This window comes from Artibeus jamaicensis, unplaced genomic scaffold, assembly GCF_021234435.1.
Source record: "Artibeus jamaicensis isolate MK-2021 breed Jamaican fruit bat unplaced genomic scaffold, CSHL_Jam_final scaffold_614, whole genome shotgun sequence".
Taxonomy (NCBI): Eukaryota; Metazoa; Chordata; class Mammalia; order Chiroptera; family Phyllostomidae; genus Artibeus; species Artibeus jamaicensis.
Genome location: NW_026522050.1, coordinates 7,500,353 through 7,526,658, shown reverse-complemented (window position 1 = coordinate 7,526,658; position 26,306 = coordinate 7,500,353). Strand labels below are relative to the sequence as shown.

General features: G+C 34.8%; 2 protein-coding genes across 2 annotated transcripts; both read right to left on the bottom strand.

Moving 5' to 3' along the window:
* Positions 1-1,745: 1,745 nt before the first annotated feature.
* Positions 1,746-2,687, bottom strand: LOC119054068 (olfactory receptor 10AG1). The gene has a single exon (XM_053659259.1). The coding sequence runs from the start codon at positions 2,685-2,687 to the stop codon at positions 1,746-1,748; it is 942 nt and encodes a 313-aa protein (XP_053515234.1).
* Positions 2,688-18,261: 15,574 nt separating this feature from the next.
* LOC119054072 (olfactory receptor 10AG1-like) lies at positions 18,262-19,230 on the bottom strand. Its single transcript, XM_037151901.2, has one exon. It carries the CDS (start codon positions 19,210-19,212, stop codon positions 18,262-18,264), a length of 951 nt encoding a protein of 316 aa, XP_037007796.2. The 5' UTR covers positions 19,213-19,230.
* Between the last annotated feature and the right edge of the window lie 7,076 nt (positions 19,231-26,306).

Sequence of the window (26,306 nt, the reverse complement as noted above, 5' to 3'; positions counted from 1 at the left end):
GGGGAAAATAAGGGAAGGTCTATCAAGGAACATGTATGGAAGACACATGGACAGAGCCACAGAGGGTGGGTTTGATTGTGGGAGGCATGGACAGGTAAGGCAGGGACCGGTGGTGGAGTGAAAATGGAGACAATTGTACTTGAACAACAATAAAAAGTATCTACTGGAGATATTAATATTTTAAATTATTTTTCTTTTTATTAGTTATCTCTTCTCTCTCAAACATTTTTTCTATATTATACAGGAAGGGCAATGAAAATGAAGGACTTATCCATTTCTGTCTCAGTTCTCCGCACCTATGATAGTTTTAGGGTTACCCAATTTCTGCTTGGAAATTTTCTTGAAACTTTTTGTTGTTATTACATGTTTCTTTTTTTCTCCCCCTGTATGCCCTCATTTCCATTAGATTTTTATAGTTTCTGATAGCTGCATTTTCTTAGAATCTTGGTGATTCATTAATTGCTTGCTTTACTCTCAGCCAAGATTAATTTTTCCCTAGGTTTATATCAGGGTTGTTCATACATCATCCGGCTGTTTTCCAACAGGGAGAAAGTAGTACTGCTCTTGTCTACTAACTGGAGTGAGTCATTCTCATGTAAATGCAAGCAAAATTGACATTCTTGTAATGGGAAACAACTTGAAGACCTTTGCGAGCTTCATCACATTCTTTTAAACTCTGAGTGTTGGTGACAGGTCCTGGTCCTGCAGGGACCTGTTGCATGTCTGTGACAAGGACTCATTAGCTAAACACTCAAGTTTGAAAATAATATCCACAGAAAAATGGCACACATAGCATTGTGATTTTACTCACTCACAATGAATCAAATTTATTGTCTGTTTTGTATGATTACATAAATACCACATGTTTATTGTAATACACTTCTGAATTTCAGTAAAACAGAAAACTAATGAAATGATTTGCTCTGAGATTCCCATAGTTAATACTGATGATTATATTCTTGTTGATCATTTCTAATGTGTGTGCATACTTGGTGCACAAAGTATGAGTGTGATACCTGTGTTTTACAGGAGATGCTCATGTTTATAAATATTAATTTCCATTTCCTTAGATTTACTATTTCATTTATTATCTCTAAGAAAATATACTTAAAAACAGTAACTTGTGAACATTCCTTTGACTACTCAAGCTCTTATTATATGCAAATATTTTAATAATAATAGTTTTTCTATCATATCAGTTGATTATATTATATAAAATATTTGATATACATATAAACCCTGCCTAATATTCACTGGTATCATCATAGCAACATCATTTATTGTATAAAAGTACATTCCTAATGAAAGACATTTTTTTCTCTAAAAACATAATTTCTCTGTTGAGTCATTGCTAGGCCTAAATATACATAAAATGTTAGTTAATGGTTAACATTGGCTTAAAAAATTCTGTGACAAATTATGAAAATGAGTGACATAGTTTCAAAATATATGATATAGCAGAGACTATATTACAATTGAATTTATTACATTGATCCTTATCAAAAATTCTTACTGAGAAGGAACATTGCACAGTAAAATTACACAATTTACCTATGAATTCACTGTTTCTGGACACATCCATAACTGTATAACTGAAGACAGAAAGTCTCTCAAAGTTTTAACTAACTTTATTTTGGAAATAGATAAATTGAGTTTAAGATAAATAGAAGTTGAAATTTTATTAAAGATCTGTGAGACATCAATCAACTCCTGTAAATAGACTCATTTTTTATAAGTGAAGTAGCTTATTTACGTAGCAGTTTCTTCAGTGCTTTTATGAAATCCTTGTTTCTTAGACTGTATATCATGGGGTTAAATAAGGGAGTTGAGATAGTGTAGAAAAGAGAAAGTACTTTGTTGGTTCCTGCTGAGTCTTGGGTCTTGGGTCTTAAATATGTGATAGTGGCTGATCCAAAGAACAGTGTCACCATCACAAGGTGAGATGAGCAGGTGGAGAAGGCTTTGGTCCGACTTGTGGCTGATGACAGTTTAAGAATTGTAGAGATGATTTTGCCATAAGACACAAGGATCAACAGAAATGGAACTGCAACAAACAGCACAGCAACTGTGTAGACCATCATTTCATTTACAGTGGTGTTCCCACAGGCCAACTTGATTACTGGGGGGATGTCACAGAAGAAGTGGTTGATGAGGTTAGAACCACAAGAGGACAGAGAGAAAGTCTGGAATGTCTGCCCTATTTGGACTGGAACGCCACCCATCCAAGAACCAGCCACCAGCTGGACACAGACCTTGTGGTTCATAACTAGAGGATAGTGTAGAGGGTGACAAATGGCCACATAGCGGTCATAGGCCATCACGGCCAGAAAGAAACACTCAGTCACTCCCAGCATGAGGAAGAAGCACATTTGTGTAGCACAGGCAACTAAAGATATTCTTCTCCTCTGGGTCCAGAGATTCGTGAGCATTCTGGGGAGAATAACTGACACGTAGCACATTTCCAAAAAGGAAAAATTGCCCAGTAAAAAATACATTGGGGTTTGGAGAGCAGGGTCCAGTTTAGTTATTAGAAATACAGTGCCATTGCCTACCAATATCATGATATAGATGATTAGGAATAATCCAAATAGAAACCACTGGAGATGGGGAACATCAGCAAAGTCCAGGAGAACAAATTCCATTGGTTTGGTCAGATTTCCCTCTGGTGGTTTTTCTTGGTGCTTCATCTGTGGACAGAAAAAATTAACAGTTGCTTTTATTTTTACTCTCATGGATGAATGTCTCTTCTTTAAATTGTATCTGGACTTGCAGATTGGTTTTCACGATCACTGCAATGGTTTCTGATGAATACATTTCTCATTTTCTCAGTGTGAATATTAGAGATTATCACTGTAATATTTCCTTAAATTATTTTTAAGATCATTGTCCATACTTTCTGAATACAGCTCAGGATAAACTAAACTATGTCTTGCTCAACACAGACACTGGAGAAATTGAGAGTTGTTGAAGAGAGACCCACATCTTTGCCATATAATCTCCCTTTTCATGAATTACGCTTCTTCACAATCCAGCTCTATATTAAAAATTGTCTTCCTGTACTTGGACAAAAATAAAAATAAAAATATTTAATAAAAAAAGAAAAATATATATTTCTTATACTTTTTCAACTGCCTATCTCAACCCTTCATTTCTCTTCCATCATTTGATTACCTTGAACATACATGTCCTTATTATACAGTTCATATTATTAGGTAGTTGACAAAGAAAGAAAGAGAGAGAGAGAATTGTATTGCCCATAGCAGAATAAAACAAATTATTTTTTAGTAGAATACTGAGTGGAGAATATAAGAGGGTTCTATTCTGGAAAATGTGCCTGGCAACACAGATACAGAGAGAAGCAGGAAAGAGGGAAACCCTGGACACATAGAACTGGCCTAGAATGTGTGTGTTACCTGTGTGCACATGTGTGGGCAGGGGGAAAATATCTTACCTAGGATGTTTAGCCTGTGTGCTGGGTGCCTGTCCACTATTTCTGTTATTCTTTAAAAAACAGCACTTTAGGAAACTCACTTTATTTTTAGACATAAAGATACTGACACTGACTAATGGCAGACGCTGTGACCATTTGCACAAAAGTTTTTTCCCAATGTATTGCTATTTTAATTTGGATATTTAAGAAAACTGGAACATTTGCACAAAAGTTTTATGATGGCAAGTCAGAGCCTAGGATTTTTTAAAGGTCTTTATAGATTTTTATTTATTTATTTATAATATATTTTATTGATTATGCCATTACAGTTGTTCCATTTCCCCCTTCATTCCCCTCCACCCTGCACCCCCCTCCCCCACCATTTCCCCCTTTAGTTTATGACCACGTGTCTCAAGTTCTTTAGGTTCTATATTTACCCTGCTATTCTTTCCCTCCCCCCTATCTACTTTTAAGATAAACAGTGAAAGGACAAAAAACTCACAGTTACTAAGAACCACACCTAAAACAAAAGCAAACTAAGAGGATTTTTTTTTTATTATTGGACTTGAGTGTGTATCCTAGGTCCAAACTCTGTGAAGTAAGCAATTGTTTAAATTTTCTAAGTTTTACTCCCAAAAATATGATTGGTAAAATTACCTATCACTTTTAATCTGTTATTGGCTATGGTTCCATAATTATAATTATGAATATGGGTTATGTTCTTAAATTTTTATTCCTCAGGGTTGCAACACATTCCTAGTAAAATTGTACTTAATAAAGTTATTGAGTTACTTGTTGCTAATTACTTTGTCCCATTGCCTTCCATTCATTTCATCAGGGCCAGGACTGGAGTAAAGCGAGTGACAACTTGGGTATAAAATTTAAGAGGCACTGACTCACTTTCAAGGGTGGCTGATTGTGCATTGTACCATCCTGAAAGTGTGGTCCTCCTTAGATATCACATCCCAAGCATCTCTGTGCTCGAGATGTGTCCTAGTGCTGCCTTTCATTTCTCTGTCCTGGTGTGTTTGAACCATGTCCCCAAATAGAGGGTAACTAAAGTGTCGTGGATGGGGAATGTAGTTCTACCAAGATGGACAGGATTTGATTTATAGTTTCCCCACCTGCTAGCTGTGTGACCTCTTGCACATTGCTTAATACTCTGTGCCACAGTTCACTTGAGTTTATAATTGGATAACAAACATATAAATACTTAGGGTTGTAACATGAATTAATTCATTTAATGTATCCAAAAGCAACTTGAAAAAGTACCGACATTTCTAAAAGTATTTGTAAATACTAGCCATTATTGTTTTTATTACAAACTAGATTTTATTTTTCTAAATTTTACTCTGTGGTCTAACATGCATGAAAAAATACCCTCTAGTTTACTTTATCTGTGTATCACATGTTTAATTTAGGAAAGGAATGAGATCTTCAAGCAATCATCAGAATGTTATAAAATTCTCCATAAATTCTCTGCCAATATATTTTTTTAAATTTTATTTAGTTATTTTTCAAGTACAGTTTTTTGTCTATTTTTCCCATCCCAGCCTCCCCTGCCCCTTGCTCCCCACCTCCCTCCCATTTCCTCCCCCCCCCTTAGTTCTCGTCCCTGTGTCCTTCCTATTTGTTCCTCCAAATCCCTCCCCCTTTTTCCCCTTAACTTCCCTTCCTTCTCCCCTCTGGTCACTATCCCCTTGTTCTCTATTTCAGTGTCTTTGTTTTTTGGGGTTTTTTTTTCTGCTTACTTGTTTGTTTTGTTGTTTAGCTTCCTGTTAAAGGTGAGATCATATGGTATTTGTCTTTCAGCACCTGGCCTATTTCACTCAGCATAATGCTTTCCAGTTCCATCCATGTTGTTGCAAAGGGTAGTAGCTCCTTCTTTCTCTCTGCAGCATAGAATTCCATTGTGTATATGTACCACAATTTTTGGATCCATTCATTTACTGATGGGCACCTAGGTTGCTTCCAACTCTTGGCTATTGTAAATTGTGCTGCTATGAACATTGTGGTGCATAGGTTCTTTGATATTGATGTTTTAGGATTCTTAGGATATAATCCTAGCAGTGGAATTGCTGGGTCAAAAGGCAGGTCGATTTTTATTTTTCTGAGAAAAATCCATACTGTTTTCCATAATGGTTGTACCAGTCTGCACTCCCACCAACAGTGAACTAAGGACCCCTTTTCCCCACAACCCCTCCAACATTTGTTGTTTGTTGCTTTGTTTATGATAGCCATCCTGACTGGTGTAAAGTGGTATCTCATTGTGGTTTTAATTTGCATCTCTCTGATAGCTAATGATATTGAGCATCTCTTCATGTGTCTCTGAATGTTCTATATGTCCTCCTTGGAGAAGTGTTTGTTCAAGTCCTTTTCCCATTTTCTAATTGGGTTGGGTGTCTTCTTAGAGTGGAGTCGTGTAAGTTCTTTGTATATTTTAGAGATTAAACCTTTGTCTGAGGTATCATTTCTGCCAATATTTTTGTTTATATTCTTATCCCTAATCTGTGGACCTAATACTAAGATTACACATCACTATTCAGTGCTTAGTGTTGCAATCTGGCTACTTCCTTTTGGAAGCCTTTTCTCATAGTATCACTAAATGATCTGAGAGATAAGGACTGTGACTATTTTTCTTCTTCAGACCTATATACATTTTTTTATTTTTATTTTTTTAATATTAAATTTTATTTAGTTACTTTTCAAGTACATTTTTTTTACATTTTAGAACATGCCTGATTCCAAAACTAAGTAAAGCATGAAGCACTTTTGAAGTAAAATTATTATTCTTAAAAGGGAGAAAAGAGTTAAAATACAATGTAATCCAACTTCTTAAAAATATTTTATTTATTTTTAGAGGGGGAGGGAGAGAGGAGAGGGAGAGAAACATCTATGCGTGAGAGAAACATCAGTTGGTAGCCTCTCACACACCCCAACCAGGGACCTGGCTTGTAACCCAGGCATGTGCCCTGACTGGAATCAAACCAGTGACCTTTTGGTTCACAGGCTGGCACTCAACCCACTGAGCCACACCAGCCCGGATGTAATCCAGTTTTTAACTATCACATTTATGAATAGTAGTACTTAATGTAAGTAATTTAACTAATTACTTCAATAAAGTGACTTTTGTGCTAAAAATATATATGTATATCCTTATTATATATAAGATATATATACACACACACATATATATGTGTATGTATATGCATATATATTTGTAGTGGCACAAAACCAATCTTTGGTGATTAAATCATAAATTTATAACATAAAATATGCAAGATTTGTGCATGTTTTTCTCTAGAGGAGAACAAGGTAGAGAAAATAGGTCCACTTTTCTATGCTTTAACAAGATTATCTACATTACTACTCTTGTAAATGTTTAAGTTCTTATGATTCCAGGAAATAAAATTCAATCTTTAATAGTTTTATTTTAAATTCCAGCCTTCATTCCTTGAATAAATTTAAATAATTAAGGGAATGTCTTAATTTGTTACATATAAGAAGCTACCTAAGCTTCAGTTATATTTATATATTTGATATAAAATGTCAAATTAAATCTTGAAATCAGTAAAATACTTAAAATATTATATTGAAAAGTACTTAATTTTTGTCTTTTGTTTCCATTAAAATAAACATTCTTTGGATTTCCTAATGGTTGGACATTTATTTCATGGATTGTTCTACTTCAAATCTCCTATTACAATATCAAGCTGAAAGCATAAATATTAAACTTATTTGCTACATGTTAGCTGAAAATGAAGCTCTCTATAATATTATCTATGCCTAAAACACATTCTTCAGTATTACCGTTTTCAGTATTCTGAAGTGATTTCACAGCATTATCTATCATTTCAGTATACATTGTATTTAACAGAATTACAATATGCAGGAGTTGCTTCACTACAATGCCACATCCTACTATAAATTAAATATTAACTTTAAATTTAAAAACATGTACTAAAGCTTAAAATCAGTATAAAGTAGTTCATATTTACCTCTTTTATGTGGGATGTTGCCGATTTTTCTCACTATAGAAGGTTTAAATTAATGTCGGTGAAATCACTTGTTTCATGTACCTTAAAACAGTGTGTTCTTTCTAAATATATGATGCTCTTTAAATAAAAGTAGTCATCTTGGCCCCAGGGATGTCTTCCACTTGACACATTTAAATTTTTAATTAAAACAATACTTTTGGCACTGTCTGATTTGCTGTGTGTATTTTTTTTCCCCTGGAAGCTCTGACTTTACCCAGAATTCCCCTTCCTCAGTCTCTCTGTGGAGTAGAGCACTCAGTGTACCTTCTTTCTTAGACAGAAAGAGCATGCTGAGCAATACTACTTGAGGCCATCCAATATTGACACACATTCAATTTTCACCTTATTTAATAAAAATGCTCTATATGGAGCCTCTGCAACCATTAGATGGAAATATTCAAGTTGTTTACGAGGATTTCAAGTAAGATTTTATTTATTTATTTATTTATTTATTTATTTATTTATTTATTTATTTATTTTAGAGAGATGGGAAGTGAGGGAGGGAGGGAGAGAAGCATCCATGTGCCAGGGATACATCAATTGGTGGCCTGTAGCATGTCCCCAGCTGGGGACCTGGCCTACAATCCAGACGTGTGCATTGACTGGGAATCAAATCAGTGACCTTTTGGTTTGCAGGCTGGCATTCAATCCACTGAGCCACACCAGCCAAAGCAAACTCGTTGATTAAAAAAAAACATTCCTTTCTTTAGCTTCCTGTCAAAGCTAAAGAATAAAACAAACAAGCAAACAGAATAAAAACAAAGACACTGAAATAGAGAACAAGTGGGCAGCGACCAGAGGGGAGAGGGAAGGAAATTTAAGGGGAAAAAGGGGGAGAGATTTTGAGGAACAAGTATGAAAGACACAGGGATGAGGACTGGGGGGGGTGAAATGGGAGGGAGGGGGGAGACGGGGCAGGGGGGGTGGGATGGGAGAAATAGATAAAAAAATGTACTTGAAAAGTAACTAAATAAAATTTATTTTAAAAAATTCCTTTCTAATAGGTTCCTTGATTACTAAAACCTGGCCCATGTAACAGTTTTAATAAGTGTTCTGAAGACAGGTATTATTTATATGTACAGAACTAATGAATCTGTTTCTTCATGACCACCTGAGCAAACCTGAGATTTAGCTGTTGATTGCATTTGTTAAACATAGTTCAAAATTTAAAATGTTAACTCAAGATGAATATTAATAGGGAGAAAGTTTTTCCTTTTTTTTTAAGAGTATCGCCATCTTTTCCCAAATTCCTCTAACATCTTTAAGTTTTGAATACTTTCCAACTTTACTTCTAATAAAATGAGTCTGGTGAAAGTCCAGCTGAGATGATAGGAAAGAGGCCAAGCAAATAGTGGAAAAGACATACTGTTTTCAATGCTTACATTGTTTAAGAATCTTGGGTTGGAATCAATCTCTCATGAAAAAAACAGGATGCTGCTTCCTATTAGTTAGTAAATGGTGGTTGCTAAAGGTTTATGCTACTGAGGAAAATACATTTACAAGACAGGAAACTCCTTTAGTCATGTGACATGAGAGAGTGACTAGGAGAGTTTTTTACAAACATCAGGAGTCATTCGCCATCAGGGAAGTCCAGGGAGGAGTGGGCAGTGAGACGCCTCAGGGTACCAAAGGTGCCACAGTGCAGCACCAGAGTGTGGGGCAGGCAGGGCAAACCACTGCAGATGCAAATCCAAGTAGCCTGGTTGACATGGATTTCTAAGCTTCATTATTAGCATAGTGTAGTATTATGCATGGCTAGAGAGATGTCCTGATGCTACAGAGTATAAATTTCAAAAAAAGGCTCAAATACAAATGAGAATGTATCATTTAACAAAGAGAGCTCACCAAACTGGCAAGTTATGGACTACAAAATAAACACTATTGGGAGAACTTAGCAGCCTTAGAAGAAAAAAATAATAAATAATAAACTTTTCTTAATTCTTTATATTACAGCAAGAAAAACTCCCTATAATAAACAAGTTTAAATATTAGAAAGTGAAATGATAAAGGTATTCTAAGAACAATTTTTAATAATTTTGGAGGAAAAATTTTAACTATAACTCAAAATTTAGAAAGCTGGACACAAAAATTGAAAAAATTATTTGCAAAATAAATAATTATGCATTATAAAATGAAACAAACCTCCAAAGTGAAGTCAAATAGAATGATAGAATAGAAAAGTAATTGCAAATAATATTTCAAATAAAGTGCTCTTATTCTTAAATACTGAGGATCAGTCCAGTATAAAACAAAAACCTAAACAGATGAAGGAACATTTCACAGAAAAGGTAAGAAAGTAATTTTTTAAACATTTAGACACTCAACTTTAATTATAAAAAAATAAAATTTAATTTGAACAAGGAATTCATTAAAAAACGAGACATTTCCTGTGCATTTTACATGTATAAAGAGTAAGTAGGCACCATTCACTAACATCACAATTGTGTTCACTTTTTGAATCAATCAGAAAAATTTGCAGACATATGAAGTGGTTCAGTAACATGATACTGCATCAGCCACAGATTGTAATCCAACTAAGTATAAAAAATCACTTTCTGGGCTATCCCCTTCTGAGTTTATGAACCTTAATTTCAATATTGTCACACATCCTTTTTTCCTCCCAGAGTTCTCTGATGTCTCTCAAAGACAAGTCTTTACTCAAATTTTCCCAGGGCTTGCAATAAGAAGGCTGCTTTGCCATGACTAGTGATTTTAACTGGTCATGGACGTTATTTCTTTATTTGTTAGATAATATATGTGGCTTGGTTTGGAGTAAGTCCTTGCATAGGTTCGATTCATTCCCCCCCCCCCAAATTCAATGGTATCACCACTCTTGAATATATTTTTATTGTTGATTATATTTTGAGGTAAAGGGCAATTAATTTTCCTGATATAGTTTCAGTAAAAATAGAAGTGAGGCATTGTTACTGGTGGAAAAAAAGTTCTTGCGATGTCTAAAAGAAAAGGATTTCCTGAGACCCACATGGGAGGGTGGGGATCTGTGATATGGTTTCTTTCTGAGGTACAATTAAGGGGTTTCCCCTCCTGACTTCTCGATGTCCCATCTTAAACCATCTCACAATGGAAAAAGTCCAATCTTGTCTTCACTAGGGCCAGGATGCGGGCCACTGCCCAGAGTTTGTGTTCCATATTCAAGTACAGTCCATTTCAGACAGGGAAAGTCAAGAACCACATGGTATCACTCATATGTGGGATGTGAAAGTGAAAACCACAGGTGAACAAACAAGACAAACAAATAAACTAAAAGGCACACACAGCAATGTGGTGGTGACTAGAAGGAAGAGGGGTGGGTGGGTTAGTAGTAAATGGTAAAGGGGGTCAAATAAATGGTGAAGGCAGAAGATTTAACTTGGGTGGTAGGAATCTTGTGGTAGGCACACAGTGCAATATGCAAATGATATATCATAGAACTGTAGACTTGAAACATATATAATCTCATTAATGAATGTCACTCCAATAAATTTAATTAAAAGATAAAGCAAAAGAAAATTAAAGAATTCTCTAGATAAAAGCAGGCTGTCGGCTAAGGTGCTGTCTTGGTGTACATTCCTGCATCCATGAGAGCTCCCATCGGTCCACACCCTTTACCCCTGTGGCGTGGTTAGTAATGACTCATTTATTTTAAAAAATTGTGTGTTTCTGAGGAGTGTGTCATAGATCCAATGTGATTTTAATATGCCTTCTACTGGTTACTGATGAGTTATTTTCATTTTCTTGGTTATTTGGATTACCCTCTCTTGTGAAATGCCCCTTCAGGTTTCCTGTCAAGTTTTCTCTCAAGTTTCTGTGTTTTGAATTTAGAGAAGCCCTTTATATGTGGTGTATTAAGCATTTTGCATTGAAAATTTCACTCTGAATGGCTTCTTTGCATGAGGAATACTTCTTTGTCAATGCCATTAAACATATCAGTGGTTTCCACTATGGATACTAATCTAATAAACTATTTTTCTCACAACGTAGGCCATAAAATATATTACTTTTGAAAGAGTCATGCTGCATTTAATATTTAGGCTTAAAGATTATCTGAATACCTTTGTTAATTATGTGAAGCAAGGGTTACTTTTTACACATTTACACTAATTTAAATTAATTTAACTTGTTAAAATGCCATCTTTTCTACACTGCAAACTTTTACATATTTAAGCGTAAATGTTCTACAGCCTTTCAGCAATTATTTTCAAAAGGCTTTCTATGTACAGTATTTTTAACTGGCTGACTTCTTTTTAATTAAATAATAACAACACATGGAGAGAGGAGCTAAGATATACACTATAATTTTTTAGGGAAATATTGGGGCATGAATTACTAGATAAAAGATACTGTATTTTTTCTGAAATTGTTTCAAATGAGAAGCAAATTTTTGCTGACAGAGACTAGTCCACTAACCATAGGGTTTTCTAAAATATTAATTTCTTATTGGAAGTATTACCATTTGGGATACCAGGTAGTCAGCAGAAACTAACAACTTCAAGAGTAAGTAAGGACAATCAATTCACTGTGGAGCAGAAACAAAAAATACAAAATAACTTTACTCAGACAAAAGCAGAATTAAGGGGGGAACAGAAAATACATTCAAATCAGTGGCTGATGCATTGAACATTAAGGTACCACTTTCTCTAGGCCATCCCATCATCCTTATTCCTCAGAATGTACCTTGTGGGATTAAACATCAGGGTGGCAATGGTATAGAAAAGAGAGAGACATTTGTATGTCCTGGAAGAATGCTTGGATTTGGGTCAGTAATGTTTGGATAGGGGAGCAAAGCAACAACTATGCTGTGAGAAGAGCAAGTAGAGAAAGTGTGGGCTCATCCTGTTGCTAATAGCAACTTCAGGCTGGTGGAAATGATTTTCCTGTAGGAATCAAGTATCAACAAAAAGGGGATCATAATAAACAGCACAGGAACTGGAAAGACCAGAATCTCCTGCAGGAAAGTGTCCCCACAGACCAGCTTGAACACTGGGAGGATGTCTCAGAAGAAGTGACTAATTTAGTTAGATCCATAAAAAGGCAGAGAGCAAATACGGCACGTCTGCTCCAACTTGACTGGAACTCCACTCATCCCACAGTCAGTCATCATCAGCCAGATACAGAGATGGTGCTTCACAACCAGAGGACACTTCAGAATGTCACAAATGGCCACACTGCTGTCACAGAATGTCACTGACAGGAAAAAGAATTCTGTGTGTCTAAACATTCAGATAAAACATACTTTTGTTACAGGAACAATGAAAAATGAATTTCTTTTGTGAGTGAAAATTTTTATGAGCATTCTATAAAGAATGAGAAATGCATAACAGATTCCCAGGAAGAAAAAATTACTGAGGTAAAAACACACTGGAGTTTGGAGAGTCTGGTCAGCTCTGATTATGAGGATAATGATGCCTTTTCCCTTGAGCGATATTACACAAACAAGAAAAATATCACAGAAAAATCAATCAGAGATTGGGAATACAATAAAGTCCCCAATATCAAATTCCATCCTTGAAGTGAAATTTGCTTCTGGTGGTATTTTTTGGTGTTCCACCTGTAAAAATAGTGACATAAATAAATTATCCTTCTGATTTTTTTATTGCCTAAAGGAGAGTGAGGAAGTAATATATAACATCATTATTTTCATTCAAATGGCAACATTTTAGATCATAATATTGAAGAGAAAAACTGAATGCAATGGTAAATAGATGCTAAATCTAAACATAGGGACACACGGAAATATATAATACGTTTGATTTTTTTAGGTGTGATTGTTAATAACTGTGAGTTTGCTGTCCTTTCACTGTTCATCTTTTTTATCTTCTTTTTCTTAGATAAGTCCCTTTAACATTTCATATAATAAGGGCTTGGTGATGATGAACTCCTTGAATTTGATCTTATCTGAGAAGCACTTTATCTGCCCTTCCATTCTAAATGAAAGTTTTGCTGGATAGAGCAGTCTTGGTTGTAGGTCTTTGGATTTCATGATTTGGAATACCTCTTTCCAGCCCCTTCTTGCCTGTAAGGTCTCTTTTGAGAAATCTGCTGACAGTCTGATGGGAACTCCTACGTTTGAATTTTAATAGAATTGAAGGGTTCTAGAAATAGCATTTTTAGCTTTTGTCTGTGGACAGAGCAAAGTGAGTCTTTTTACCCCACATATTACAGAGTCCTTCAGCAGAAATATTTGTGTCCGTCACAATTCCCACTTGGGTGCTAACCATACTATTTTGCCTTGTGCTTCTGGTCGCAGGATGCCTACATGTGCCCTTTGGCAAGCAGAGCGTGTGCATTCCTGAACTGTAACACTGCTGTAGCACTTCCTGATTCTGCATGAACTTTTCCCCAGAATTTTATTCTGGTTTAACTTATCTATCAAGATCAAATACATGGTGTTATCACCAGGCATTATGTTTCAAGAGCTTTCATTTACTCAATCCCATTATACAGCAGAGTCAATAAATGTATTCTGAACTATAAATTGGTTAATTAGTAGTGGACTTATGAAGTAAATTGCATAGCTAATACTAGAGGAATGTTGCTTTGTGCATATAACCTGATGTGTCTTGCTGTCTGTGATTAGTTGTACTCAGTAAAACAATTCTCATTTTAATAATTCTCAGATTTTAATAATTATCTGAGATACATGTAGAAATCCAAATTGAACAGAATAATTATTATAAAATATAATTATTAGACAGTTGATCCCCGATATCAAGTACTAAAATATTGGCTTAAAGTTTTTAGTTCTGCTTTTAAAGTATAAAGAAATGTGGAAACCAATATAGACAAAACAACTTCCAAATGGAGTCAGAGCCACTATCCCAGACTCATTGCCTTGCATGTCTTGCTTCCCAATCAAACCTTCAGAATGTTTGGGCAAAATAACCTTTACAGTGGGCCAAAGCAACATCGTATTTCAACTGTTTTCAGAACTAACAGAGAAGCAGACATCCTGACTGCAATACTGAAAATTAAAGGCATTCTTAGATTTAGCACCATTATGTGTAGCTAAAGACTAACTTAGCTTGTTTGCACCTATAGAAATTTCTTCCTTGGCTTGTTAGTATCCATAGAAAGTCCTTCATTCTTTTCATGTAACTATTTTCCTTCCCTTTCACATGAATATTTCTTTCTTCCATCGCACAACCCAAACACTATTTGGATTTCTGACTTCATCAGTGCTACCTAAATAGGTATTCTTTGATCGACAATAAATGCTGTTACTTCTCACTCTGGCTTTTATTTTTAAGGATAACAGAACCCCACTCCCCAGAAAAGAATAAGGTGGTTTGGAAAATAAAGTTTAGAAAGAAAATATTGTATGTGTTTTGAAACAAGTAAAAGTACAAGCAGAAAAATAAGGTGACAAAGAAATGAGAAAAATATGTTTGTATACTACCTTAATTTTACTATTCTTAATAAGAAAGTCACTTCTAAAAATATATTTGAAGTTAAAGAAGTCAGATATTTAATATTAATGCAGTATATATCTTTTTCTATGGTGAGTCATAGAAGCACCTATAAATAAAGATAAACCAGTACTTTTCTTATTAAAAAGCATTTGGTCCAAATAAGTTTCACTTATTTACCTGACTAATTATTCACACAAACATACTGTGTTTATGTAGGGTTTTATGATCTCTATAGCACTTTAGTACCAGTTCATTTTCAATTTCCCGTATCATAATAAAAGTGAGAAATTCAAATTTTCAGCTTTGATTTGTGCGCAGATTTTGAGTTTAAATATGTCTTCTTTAACATGGTATTTTCTGAATTTTGTTTCTCAGAATTTTACAGTGTTCTAAAAGAAATAAAAATATCAATACAACAGTTAGATTAATATAAAATAATGTGTCATTCTCCTCCATATGTAGTTATAGCTGCTTTTTTCCTGCTCCGTGTAACAGTACATATGCTTTTGGATGCGTAAGAAACGTTTGTTTTAATAATAATTGATTTTTTCCATCACAACTGAAACTAGTATTTCTTGGGTAAAATCAGACCAATGGTCATTATGATACGCTGTGTGAGGTGTAACGAATCTACCATGGATACTCCAACCTGTTTATTTACCGATGGTTTTCAACTGTCATATGGGAGTTTGACAATCCTGGCTTCAGTATATAAGGAAACCACAGCCTCACCTAAACACCTCTTGTCCTCTGAACTCTCCAGAAGCCTGGATTCTTTACACACTTCATTCAATTCCAAGTAAGCCTGCAGTAGTGCATGTAGGGGGCAAAAAAAAAAACATTTCCAAGGAAGCTCCTGCTGCTGAGTGTCTTTCAGACCTCCCCTACCTGCCTGCGTCAGAGAAAATGCCCCTGCAGAGGAGCCCAGAGACTTCACAGAGCATTTCATGGACAGCAAATATCCGTTTGATCAATTATTTCTCATGTTCGGAAAAAAATATTTTCCTAATTGGACTGATATGGTGAAATCTCCAAATTTTAATGCATTTGTTTTATTGTCATTAAGTTTGAATAGATTTAAATTATCTTAGTTATTTCACGTATTCCTTATTTAGTGCTTTAATTCTCAGTATTTTTAGTGTTTTATGTATTTAAGTTTTTGCTTTTTTTACTTTGTCATTTTTTAATTTGTTTGAATCATTTTTGTCAGCAAAACAAGAAAAGCACTTTTCACATATTTTTGGTACTAATAAAGAGACACAGGCCCAATGGATGAATTTACCACTAACGTAATCTCTGTTCATTTTGATTTGTCCAAGATCAGAAACTCATAAATGTCATTCTTTGTACAACTTTTATATTATTAATTATCTTTCTCACTTTTCAAATATAGAACTTCTTCACTGATTTAATACCTATTGACATTTTCCTTCCTTTTTTTCTTTTGAGGATTGTTTTACTTATAGCAATTTAATTTATTTATATCATTCATCCACCTCAATGTCTATTATAGAGGTCATTTAGTTGTTTTTTAAAGATAAGGTACATATATACAATGGAATACAAAAACTCATAAGAAAAGGTGAAACAGAGCCATCTGAGATAACATGGATGCACCTCGAGAATATTTTGCTAAACCAAAAAATCAGACAGAAAATGTTAAGACCCATATAATTTCACTCATTGTGGAAAATAAAACTAAAAGTAACAGATACACAAGAAAGACAAAACTCATAGATAGACAACAGTATGATGGCTCCCAGAGAGAAGAGGTAAGGGGGCAGTAAAGGGTGAAGGGGGTCAAATATATGGGGGCAGAAGATGACTTGACCTTGGGTGGGAAACATTCAATGCAGTGTGCAGATGATGTATCATAGAATTGCACCCTTGAAACCTATATAATTTTATTAACCAATGTCACCTAATACATTTAATTAAAAAAGACTCTTAATGTTATATATTGATTCCTTTTAATTCACCAGAAATCTGTTGTTTCTTTCAAAAATCAAAGATAATTTGGTTGATATTGAAATTTCTCTGCCAAATGCTGAATATCCTTAAGACAATTAATAGGAGTCAGAAAGGGTGAAATGGAAGAATATTCTTTGCTATGTTGTTTTATATTTACTGGATACAAAGTTACTTCTTTTAATTTATATATTATATTCTCCCTAACAAATCTAGGCTATAAATAAAAATAATTAAACATTACAAATTATTTGAAATCCTGTCACTGTGAAGAAGCCAATATTTTTTGTGATACAGAGAGCAGACTGGTTGGTGGTTTCCAGAGGCAAGGATGGTGGGTAAGCAAAGTAGATGATGGGGGGCAAAAGGTACAAGCTTCTGGTTGTTAAATAAGTAATTCATAGGGATGTAATCACCATGGTGACTTTAGTTAACAGTAGTGTATTACATATGTGAAAGTAACTAGGAGAGTAGATCTTAGTCACAGTTCTAGAACTCAGAGTCCAAAATCACAGTGTTGGCAGGGTCTTACTCCTTCTGAAGTAAGGCTTCTGAAGCCTGTGAGGGAGAATCATTCTTGCTTCTTCCAGCTTTTGGTGGCTCTTGACCTTTTTGGTTGCATGATTCTTGGCTGCATCACTCCAATCTCTGCTTCTGTCTCCACATAATATTCTTCTTTGTGTTTCTGTATCTGTTTTAAAATTTTTCTATGCCTTTCTGTCTCATAAGGACACTGGTCATAGGATTCAGTGCCCGCCTTAGGTTAGGATGATCTCATTCTCTTAAATCTGCAAAGGCCGCATTTGTAGGTTCTAGATGAACATATATGTAAAGGGGTCTACATTCAACCACATACACATTGATATGGATAGTTTAGAGTAAAAATTTCAGATACATCTAACACTAAATAGATATTACTAAAGCAAAATCTGCAGCTGCATGGGGAGGGGATGATGTAATAACAGAACAGAGTGCTGAGATACTAGAGGAGGGGACACTCTCAGGATTTGTAGTCATAAAGCACCATGGACAGCAACAAGAGATAGAAATAAGGGGAAATGCAAAGCAAACACTAAGTAAGATGCCCTCCCTTCCACCATCTTGGCTGCTGCTGGATTTTCTCATTGGCCAAATCCAATCACAGTGCAGAGCAGGTCAGTAAACATATCTGAAGGAATGGGAAGATTAAAAAAATACATCACAGAACATAACTCTAACCCCTGATTATATAACACACTCAGTTAACATTGTATTGCTAGGGCAATCTCCTTAACTCTCTAGTTCATAATGAGAGGAAAGATGAATTCTTCAGATTTAATTCTTACAATTTAATAATTGCTCTGAATTTATAATCAGAGCACAGAGATAATCTGTGCAAAGACATGAGCAAAGTCTTCTTTAATTTCAAGTGTTTGAATCATTGTAATGACTTAGTTAGTAGTTTTTTCAGTGCCGCCACGATGTCTTTGTTCCTCAGAGTGTATATGATGGGATTCAATGCCGGGATCAAAATGGTGTAGCAGAGAGAGATCAGTTTTCCGATTCCTTCAGATTGATTTGGTTTGGGTCGTAAATAAGTGATAGTAGCTGTGCCATAGAATAAGATGACAACTATCAGGTGAGAAGAACAGGTGGAGAAGGCTTTAGCCTTGCCTCTGGCTGATGACAATTTCAGAATGTTGGAAATAATTTTGACGTAAGAGGCAACAATCAACAGAAATGGAACTGTGACAAATGTCGCTGCAGCTACGTAGGCTGTTATCTCATTCACAAACGTGTCCCCACAAGCTAACTTTAGTACTGGGGGCAAGTCACAGAAGAAATGATTAATTGTGTTAGATCCACAAAAGGGCAGAGAAAAAATCTGCCATGTTTGCTCGATTACAATGGGAACTGCACTGAGCCAGGAGGCAGTCACCATCTGGACACAGACCTTCTGGTTCATCACTACAGTGTAATGCAGAGGGTTGCAAATGGCCACGTAGCGGTCATAAGCCATCACTGTCAAGAGGAGACACTCTGAACCTCCAAACATAAGGACGAAACACATTTGTGTGGCACAAGCAAGCAAAGAAATGTTTCCTTTCTGGCTCAAAAGGTCCATGAGCATTCTTGGGATAGTGACTGTTACATAACAGATTTCTAGAAAGGAAAAATTGCTGAGAAAAAAATACATGGGGGTCTGAAGAGTAGGCTCAATTTTTGTTATCAGTATAATGATGCTATTGCACATGAGGATGGTCAGATAGATGACTAAAAATATCCCAAATAGAATCCCCTGGATATTGGGAATATCAGAAAACCCCAAGAGAACAAATTCCATCACTGCAGTGACATTCAATTTTTCTGTTTTTAATTTGTTCTTCATCTGCAAATATGGTAAATTCAGGATGATTATTTCATTAATGTTCTTGAACCATATTCTCCTCTCCTATAAACTGGATTAAATGCATGAAAGTATTTCTATAAGTTCTAAAATTATTTTTATCATTACATTATTCTGTTTCTAAGGAACATGATTTCAAACTTCAGAAATGGACTGATATGCATTTATGGAAAACAGTACGGAATTTTCTCAGAAAAATAAAAATTGACTTGCCCTTTGACCCAACATTTCCACTGCTAGGATTCTATCCTAAGAATCCTAAAACATCAATATCAAATAACCTATGCACCACAATGTTCATAGCAGCACAATTTACAATAGCCAAGAGTTGGAAGCAACCTAGGTGCCCATCAGTAAATGAATGGATCCAAAAATTGTGGTACATATACACAATGGAATTGTATGCTGCAGAGAGAAAGAAGGAGCTACTACCTTTTGCAGCAACATGGATGGAACTGGAAAGCATTATGCTGAGTGAAATAGGCCAGGTGATGAAAGACAAATGCCATATAATCTCACCTTTAACAGGAGGCTAAACAACAAAACAAACAAGCAAGCAGGAAAAAAAAAGACACTGAAATAGAGAACAAGGGGATAGTAACCAGAGTGGAGAAGGAAGGGAAGTTAAGGGGAAAAAGGGAGGAGGGATTTGGAGGAACAAATAGGAAGGACACAGGGACAAGAACTAAGGGGGGTGGAAATGGGAGGGAGGTGGGGAGCAAGGGGCAGGGGAGGCTGGGATGGGAGAAATAGACAAAAAACTGTACTTGAAAAATAACTAAATAAAATTAATTAAAAAAAAACACTATGAGGAGTTACTATTATCTGTATTTTTTCGGATGATAAAAGTGAGGCCAAAATAGCTTAAGTAACTTGTCCAAGGTCACAGAGACAGTAAATGGAGAGTTTGGAAGTTGATCCTGGACAGTCTAGCACTGAAGTCCGTGGATTTAATCATTACATTGCACTACCTCACAAAACATACCAATAAAAAATTAATGAGAAAAAAATCAATTCAAGAAATCAAAATCTAATATATGTTTTATACTTAGATGCAATAATACCTGAGAAAGTGTGCCTTCTTATTTAGAGCTTATTATGCAAGAATAATATCTATTGCAGCCTTATTAAGTGTAGAATTATGACACAGGCTTTTCCTATATTTTTTGTCTTGGTTCTTAATTTTCTTTCTCTGTATTGATTCATTTCAAAGCTATTCTCTTAAAGTTTTATTTGATTCTTATTCAAAATGAGTTTGAAGTCCTCCCATTTATATTTCAGTAAGAATCAATTATTTTAAATGACTCTTTCTGAGTTAAGGAATAAATATATGCAATATTCATGTCCTACATTATGTATCACTCCTGTCACTTATGCTAAATATAATTCTATCATCTTGTTAAGTAACTTTCACTATTAATACCTCCTATATGGTATATGCAGTGTGTAATAATTATCAATAAACATTTTACTCAATAAAGAAGTATGGGTCATTCACTCACAATATTTTCTCTATTTCCTTCTATATTTACATAAGATTCTATGATCCATTGTCATATAATCCTCTTGTAACCAAATAGAATTCTCTTACTTTATTTTCTCTTCATAATTTTCACTAATAAAGGTTAATATGAGTAGACCCTACTATTTTTTCCTCTGTGCATGTAAGTGATTGGAACTTATAAATTAATTTAAACACACACCTATACATGTACACACATCAACATTCACATACTCCATCTTTCTTGCATTCATATAAAGTTATTACTCTCAGTTAGCACAGCCTGACATTTCTATTATACTTTATGAATAGTTGTCTGTAACTTTCTAAAACAAATATGCTTTTTGATCTCATCAAACTCAGTACAACTATCTGACCCTCTAACCCCATCACTTGTTTGTGACCTTAATAATACTTTGAAATCAAACTAAGAAGACAAATATTCTCTCATATTTCTCTCCTTTTATCACTACTAGTTTGAAAACTTACCTTAAGTGTATAATTTTATTATAAATATCATTATTTTATTTTACCTATTGATAATTTAGTTGATAATTAAGAAAGTTAAGAACCACATGATTTACTTTAGTAGTTATTCAGTTTCAGATAAAGTTTTCAGAATTTCATGTTTCTCTGTTTTATTCTTTTGCATGTTGATCTTCAAATTTAGAACTTCTTTAACTAAAATAGGCTAACAACACAATTACAACTTACCTTTATGTATTTGCATGAAGCTGTCTATGTGAATGCTGGCGTTTTTTAACCCATAATTTTTTTAATTTCTCCTGTATCAAGAAATCATTGTAGTTGTACAATATTCTTGCTAGCTTTAGTGTTGGCTGCTCTTAAATAGTAAGTAGCTAGCCATGCTCACCCTGGGGGACTTCTCTCATGTATGAATTTAATTTCCAGATGGCTGCTTCTATTTGGAAACCATCTGGGATTATGATTTGAAATGGCTTTCTCTGTAGATCACCCGCCCTCCTCCTCTTTAGCCCCTTTTTGGCATAAAGCTCCCCACAATGGGATAGTCCCTGGGTGAAGAAATTTCACTTCATTGTCTAGTATTACCTTCAAGATAAAGCTAAAAAATCTTTCTATGTATTATATTTCAGACCCTTAAAATTGGCATGGATTTGCCTTCCTTTTTTTCTATTGTTCCCATAATTTACCCAGATCTAGAGCATCCAGACCTTTAGAAAAATGTTATCACATGTGTTGTTTGGGACATGACACACTTTCTCTTCAATATATGATGTGGGGTGGCAAGATCCCTTTTCAGAAGTATAATGCTCTGTCCTTAGATTAATTTTTATGAAAATTAGAGTGGGATATATGTGCTAACAAAATTCTAGGTGGTTCTATTCATGTTATAACATCTACTCAGGCAACAGGGAAGATATCTAGCTGATTCAAAATGTGAGCCATTCATAGACACAGACAACAGCATGGTGGTTACCAGAGGAAAGGAGGTGGAGGAGTAGTAAAGGTTAAAGGAGGTCAAATGTATGGTGATGGAAGATTTGACGTAGGAAGGTGGGCAAATAATGCAACATACACACGATGTATCATAGAATTATACACTTGAAACATATAGAACCATTGATCAATGTCATCCCAATAAATTAAATTGAAAAATAAAATATAAAGAAAAATTAAAAATTTAATATATGGGAAGCAACAAAAGTAAAGTGCAATTTAATACCAGCATTTTAAGCAAGACTAAGATAGAAAAAAAGAAACTTTTCTGTCAAAATTCTTTTCTGATTTCAGCTACTTCTGGGCATGTATGGAGATAAAACTCTACCCCATTTAAGAATCCCAATATCCTCTTCTACCTGTTATTACATTTGTTTCTATTGTAGGGTTCTTTGACTGCTGGAGAGTATGTTTCTAGAACTGCATTCTTTTTTTATATATTAAGCCTGCTCCTGCTTACTGTAGCATGCCGCTCACACTTTGGCCCTTTGTACTCTTTACTATGACTGTTTCAGTGTCAGACTCCCTTCATTTTTCTTTATTGATGAGATCTGCATTCATGATTGGCCTCAAATAAGTTTGACAATTACTTCCAAGCTGGGACAAATTGAATGTCCTTCCCCCACTAGAGTATACTGATCTAATCTCTATTATTGAGACAAAGAATTAGCAATTTCCTTATTCGATTAAATATCACTGTTATCTGAAGAAATATCTAAAAACAAATAGTTCCTTGGCTATATCAGTGGTTGAACAAAATAAAGAAACATCTTACAATCCAACTTCGTGTCAGTAATTAAGAAACTGGTTTCTTCCATCGAAGAATCCCACTGTTCTCTGTTAATTCTTCTTCACAGTTCAATGTTAGGATTTTAGCATTCAGAGAGCTGAGCATCAAAGACAGACAGGAATTAAGGAAACAAACCCACTCTTAAGAGCTTCAACACATTACTTCTACCCATATGCTATTATAGAAACTAAGCACGTGATTTAACATAGATATGAGAGTGTTAGGGAATGGGGTTCACTGAAGACCAAAGAAACAGACATACATTTGGAGAGCATCAAGCCAGACCCTGCCACAGTCCTCTCTTTGGTCACTAACAGTGTGTTAGAGAATGCTGTAACATATATACCTTTAGATTTAAGTTTTAATACAATTTACATAGAGCAGAATCATTGTGTGTAGTACATATCTGTGCATTTTAGTTGATATTTAAGATATATTTGTGTCTAAGGAAATGTCATTATTATTTTCATACCTAAATTAGTAACATCATTGAAGCATAATTTATAAAATTAAAGTTCAATCTTTAAAATGCACTCAATGAGATTTAAAATAAGATGCAATTTGACATATATGAGGTCTTTTCAGAAAGTATCCAGCCATGTAATCTGAAAAATAGTGCCATTTATTGAAGAAGATACAACATACAAAAGGCACTGAACATAGAAGAATGAATGATGCCTCAGTCCCCTTCAAAGAAGGCACCTTGGAACCCCACACAATTCTCCCAATCTGTGTCAGCTGTCCTGTTGTATTTTCTTGAGTCTCACTGACGGTCTGAAATCTCTTCCCTTTCAAAGGTGGTTTTAGTTTTGGAAGAAGGTGGAGTCACAGAACATCAAAGCTGGGCTGTAGTGGGGCTGAGTCACCTGGTTGACTTGATATTTTGCCAAAAACTCTGTACAAGATGTGATGCATCAGCAGATATGTTGTTGTAGTGAAACTGCCAGTCACCAGTTGTTCATAGCTGCAGTTTCTGAATCATCAAATAGTTTCTATGGAGGAATGTTTAAGTCATTGCTCTACTTAGACATTTTGAATGTGATGACCACACAGTACACACACTCACTCAATGACATCTACCACCCCCAGGGACTAGTACAGTAAATTCTTCAATGTTTGTGCATGTGCATTCCAGTCTGCTGTCTTTGGCTGCCAGGTTACATGATGTTTCTCCTTATATTAACAATAGCTGGAGTTTTTCATGATAGACCTCATATCACATGTGTGAAACCATTGCTATGGTCAAGACACAGAACAATCATATCCAAAACCTTTTTTCTAATATTCCATATTTTTAGTTTTTAAGTATATTGAATTGATTTTTATAATTTTATATTCCAGTTGATTGCTAGTAACACATGAACAGTTGAAATGATATTAACATTTCAAGTCATATCCTTGCTCAAGTCATGTGATTATTTCAGGAGTTTTTTTGTAGGTACCCTAAGATATTCTAGGTAAATGGTCATAACTCTACCAAAACAACCACTTTTTTCTTTGAAATTTTAATTTATTTTTTCTTACCTCATTTGAAGTTTCTTATCTGTTTATTTGTCAAGAAATATGCCAATCAGTTAATAAATATCTGAGGTTTTAAAAGGAATATCTTTCGTCATTGCTCCCTCATTTATTCTATTGTATTCAGAGAAAATATTCCAAACCTTTGAAACTTACAAACACTGCTCTGTAAGTCAGCATGTGGACTATCTTTGTAGACCCACCAAGCGCTCTTGAAAGTGTGTGTAATATGTGTTTTGTGTGTAAATATTGTTCATATAGCTTATTCCCTCACCATTTTTTTAAGTTTTCCACAGGTGAATGAAACATAATGTGAAGATTTCCTCCTATGATTATAGAATTTTCTAGTAATTATTTTTAGTGTTAGTCCCTATATTTTGATATTCTGTTTTTAGGTACATACAAATTTATGGTATTTGTGTCTTCCTAATAAATGAAACTTTTCATGTCAATGTAATATACCTGTTTATCTCTGTGATACAATAGCTACTCAAGTTGTTTTTTTTATGCTTACTGTTTGCATGGTAAAGTTTTCCTATTCATTTATTTTTAATTAATATATTCTAGTTTTAAGTGTGTTTCATGTAGATGGCACATATTTGATTCTGGCTTTGTAAAGTATTCTTTGCTTTTTAATTGTAGGGTTCAGCTAATTAGCATTCAATGGACTTAAATGTGTCTGGAATTAGTCTCATGTTTCCTCTTCTTTTTTTATTGTTTTTCAAGTACAGTTTTCTCCATTTGTCCCTGTCACTCCCACCTAACCTACCCACTTCCACTTCCCACCCTTGATCCTACCACTCTTTGGCTTTGTCCATGGGTCCTTTATACATGTTCCTTGATGACCCTTCTTATTTTTCCCCTGTTATCTCCTCCTCCTCCACCTCTGGTTATTGTCAGTTTATTCTTTATTTCAAAATCTCTGGTTCTATTTTGCTTGCTTGTTTGTTTTGTTGATTAGTTTCCACTTATAGGTGAGCTCATGTGGTATTTGTCTTTCATCACAGTTTATTTCATTTAACGTAATGCTCTCTAGGTCCAACTATGGTGTCACTAAGGGTAGGAGCTCCTACTTTCTTTCTGCTGTGCGGTATTCCATTATGTAAATGTACCACAGTTTTTCAATCTGCTTATTTACTGATGGGCACTTAAGTTGCTTCTAACACTTGGCTATTGTAAATTATGCTGCTATGAACATTGGGGTGCATTGTTTCATTTGAATTGGTGTTTTAGGATTCTTAGGGTATAATCCCAGTAGTGGAATTACCAGGTCAAAAGGCAGTTCCACTGTTAGTTTCCCGAGGAAATTCCACACTGTTTTCAACAGTGACTGTACCAGTCTGCATTGCCACCAAGTTTGTCAGGTTCCCTTTTCTCCACATCCTCACCAGCACTTTTATTGTTGTTGTTGTTCATATCTTTTTTTTAAAAATGTTTTTTGATTTGTCTCATCTCTTTGTTGATTCTGTATTTCCTCTTTCCTATAGTCAGATTATTTAGATTTTTTAAAGTTGTATTTTACTTTATCTATTGGTTTTATAATGGTTATGCATTTTAGCTTATACATTTTTAAACCAAAGAGTGTAAGTTAATTATGTACAACTTTATGTACTCTATAAACCTGTCTCAACTTTTGACTTCATGAGAGGTATTTGAAAGGTAAATAAGCACAACTTCTTGACCTGCCTTGACTCATTCTGCTGAAAAAATTTAGAAAGGCTTTCTTAATTCCGATATGGCAAATTATTACTCCCTCTTCCTATTGTTTTTTTGGAATCATCACAGTTA

Excerpts from the sequence above, each read along its gene's own strand:
- LOC119054068 (XM_053659259.1), bottom strand. The coding sequence starts at position 2,687 with ATGAAGCACCAAGAAAAACCACCAGAGGGAAATCTGACCAAACCAATG.
- LOC119054072 (XM_037151901.2), bottom strand. The coding sequence starts at position 19,212 with ATGAAGAACAAATTAAAAACAGAAAAATTGAATGTCACTGCAGTGATG.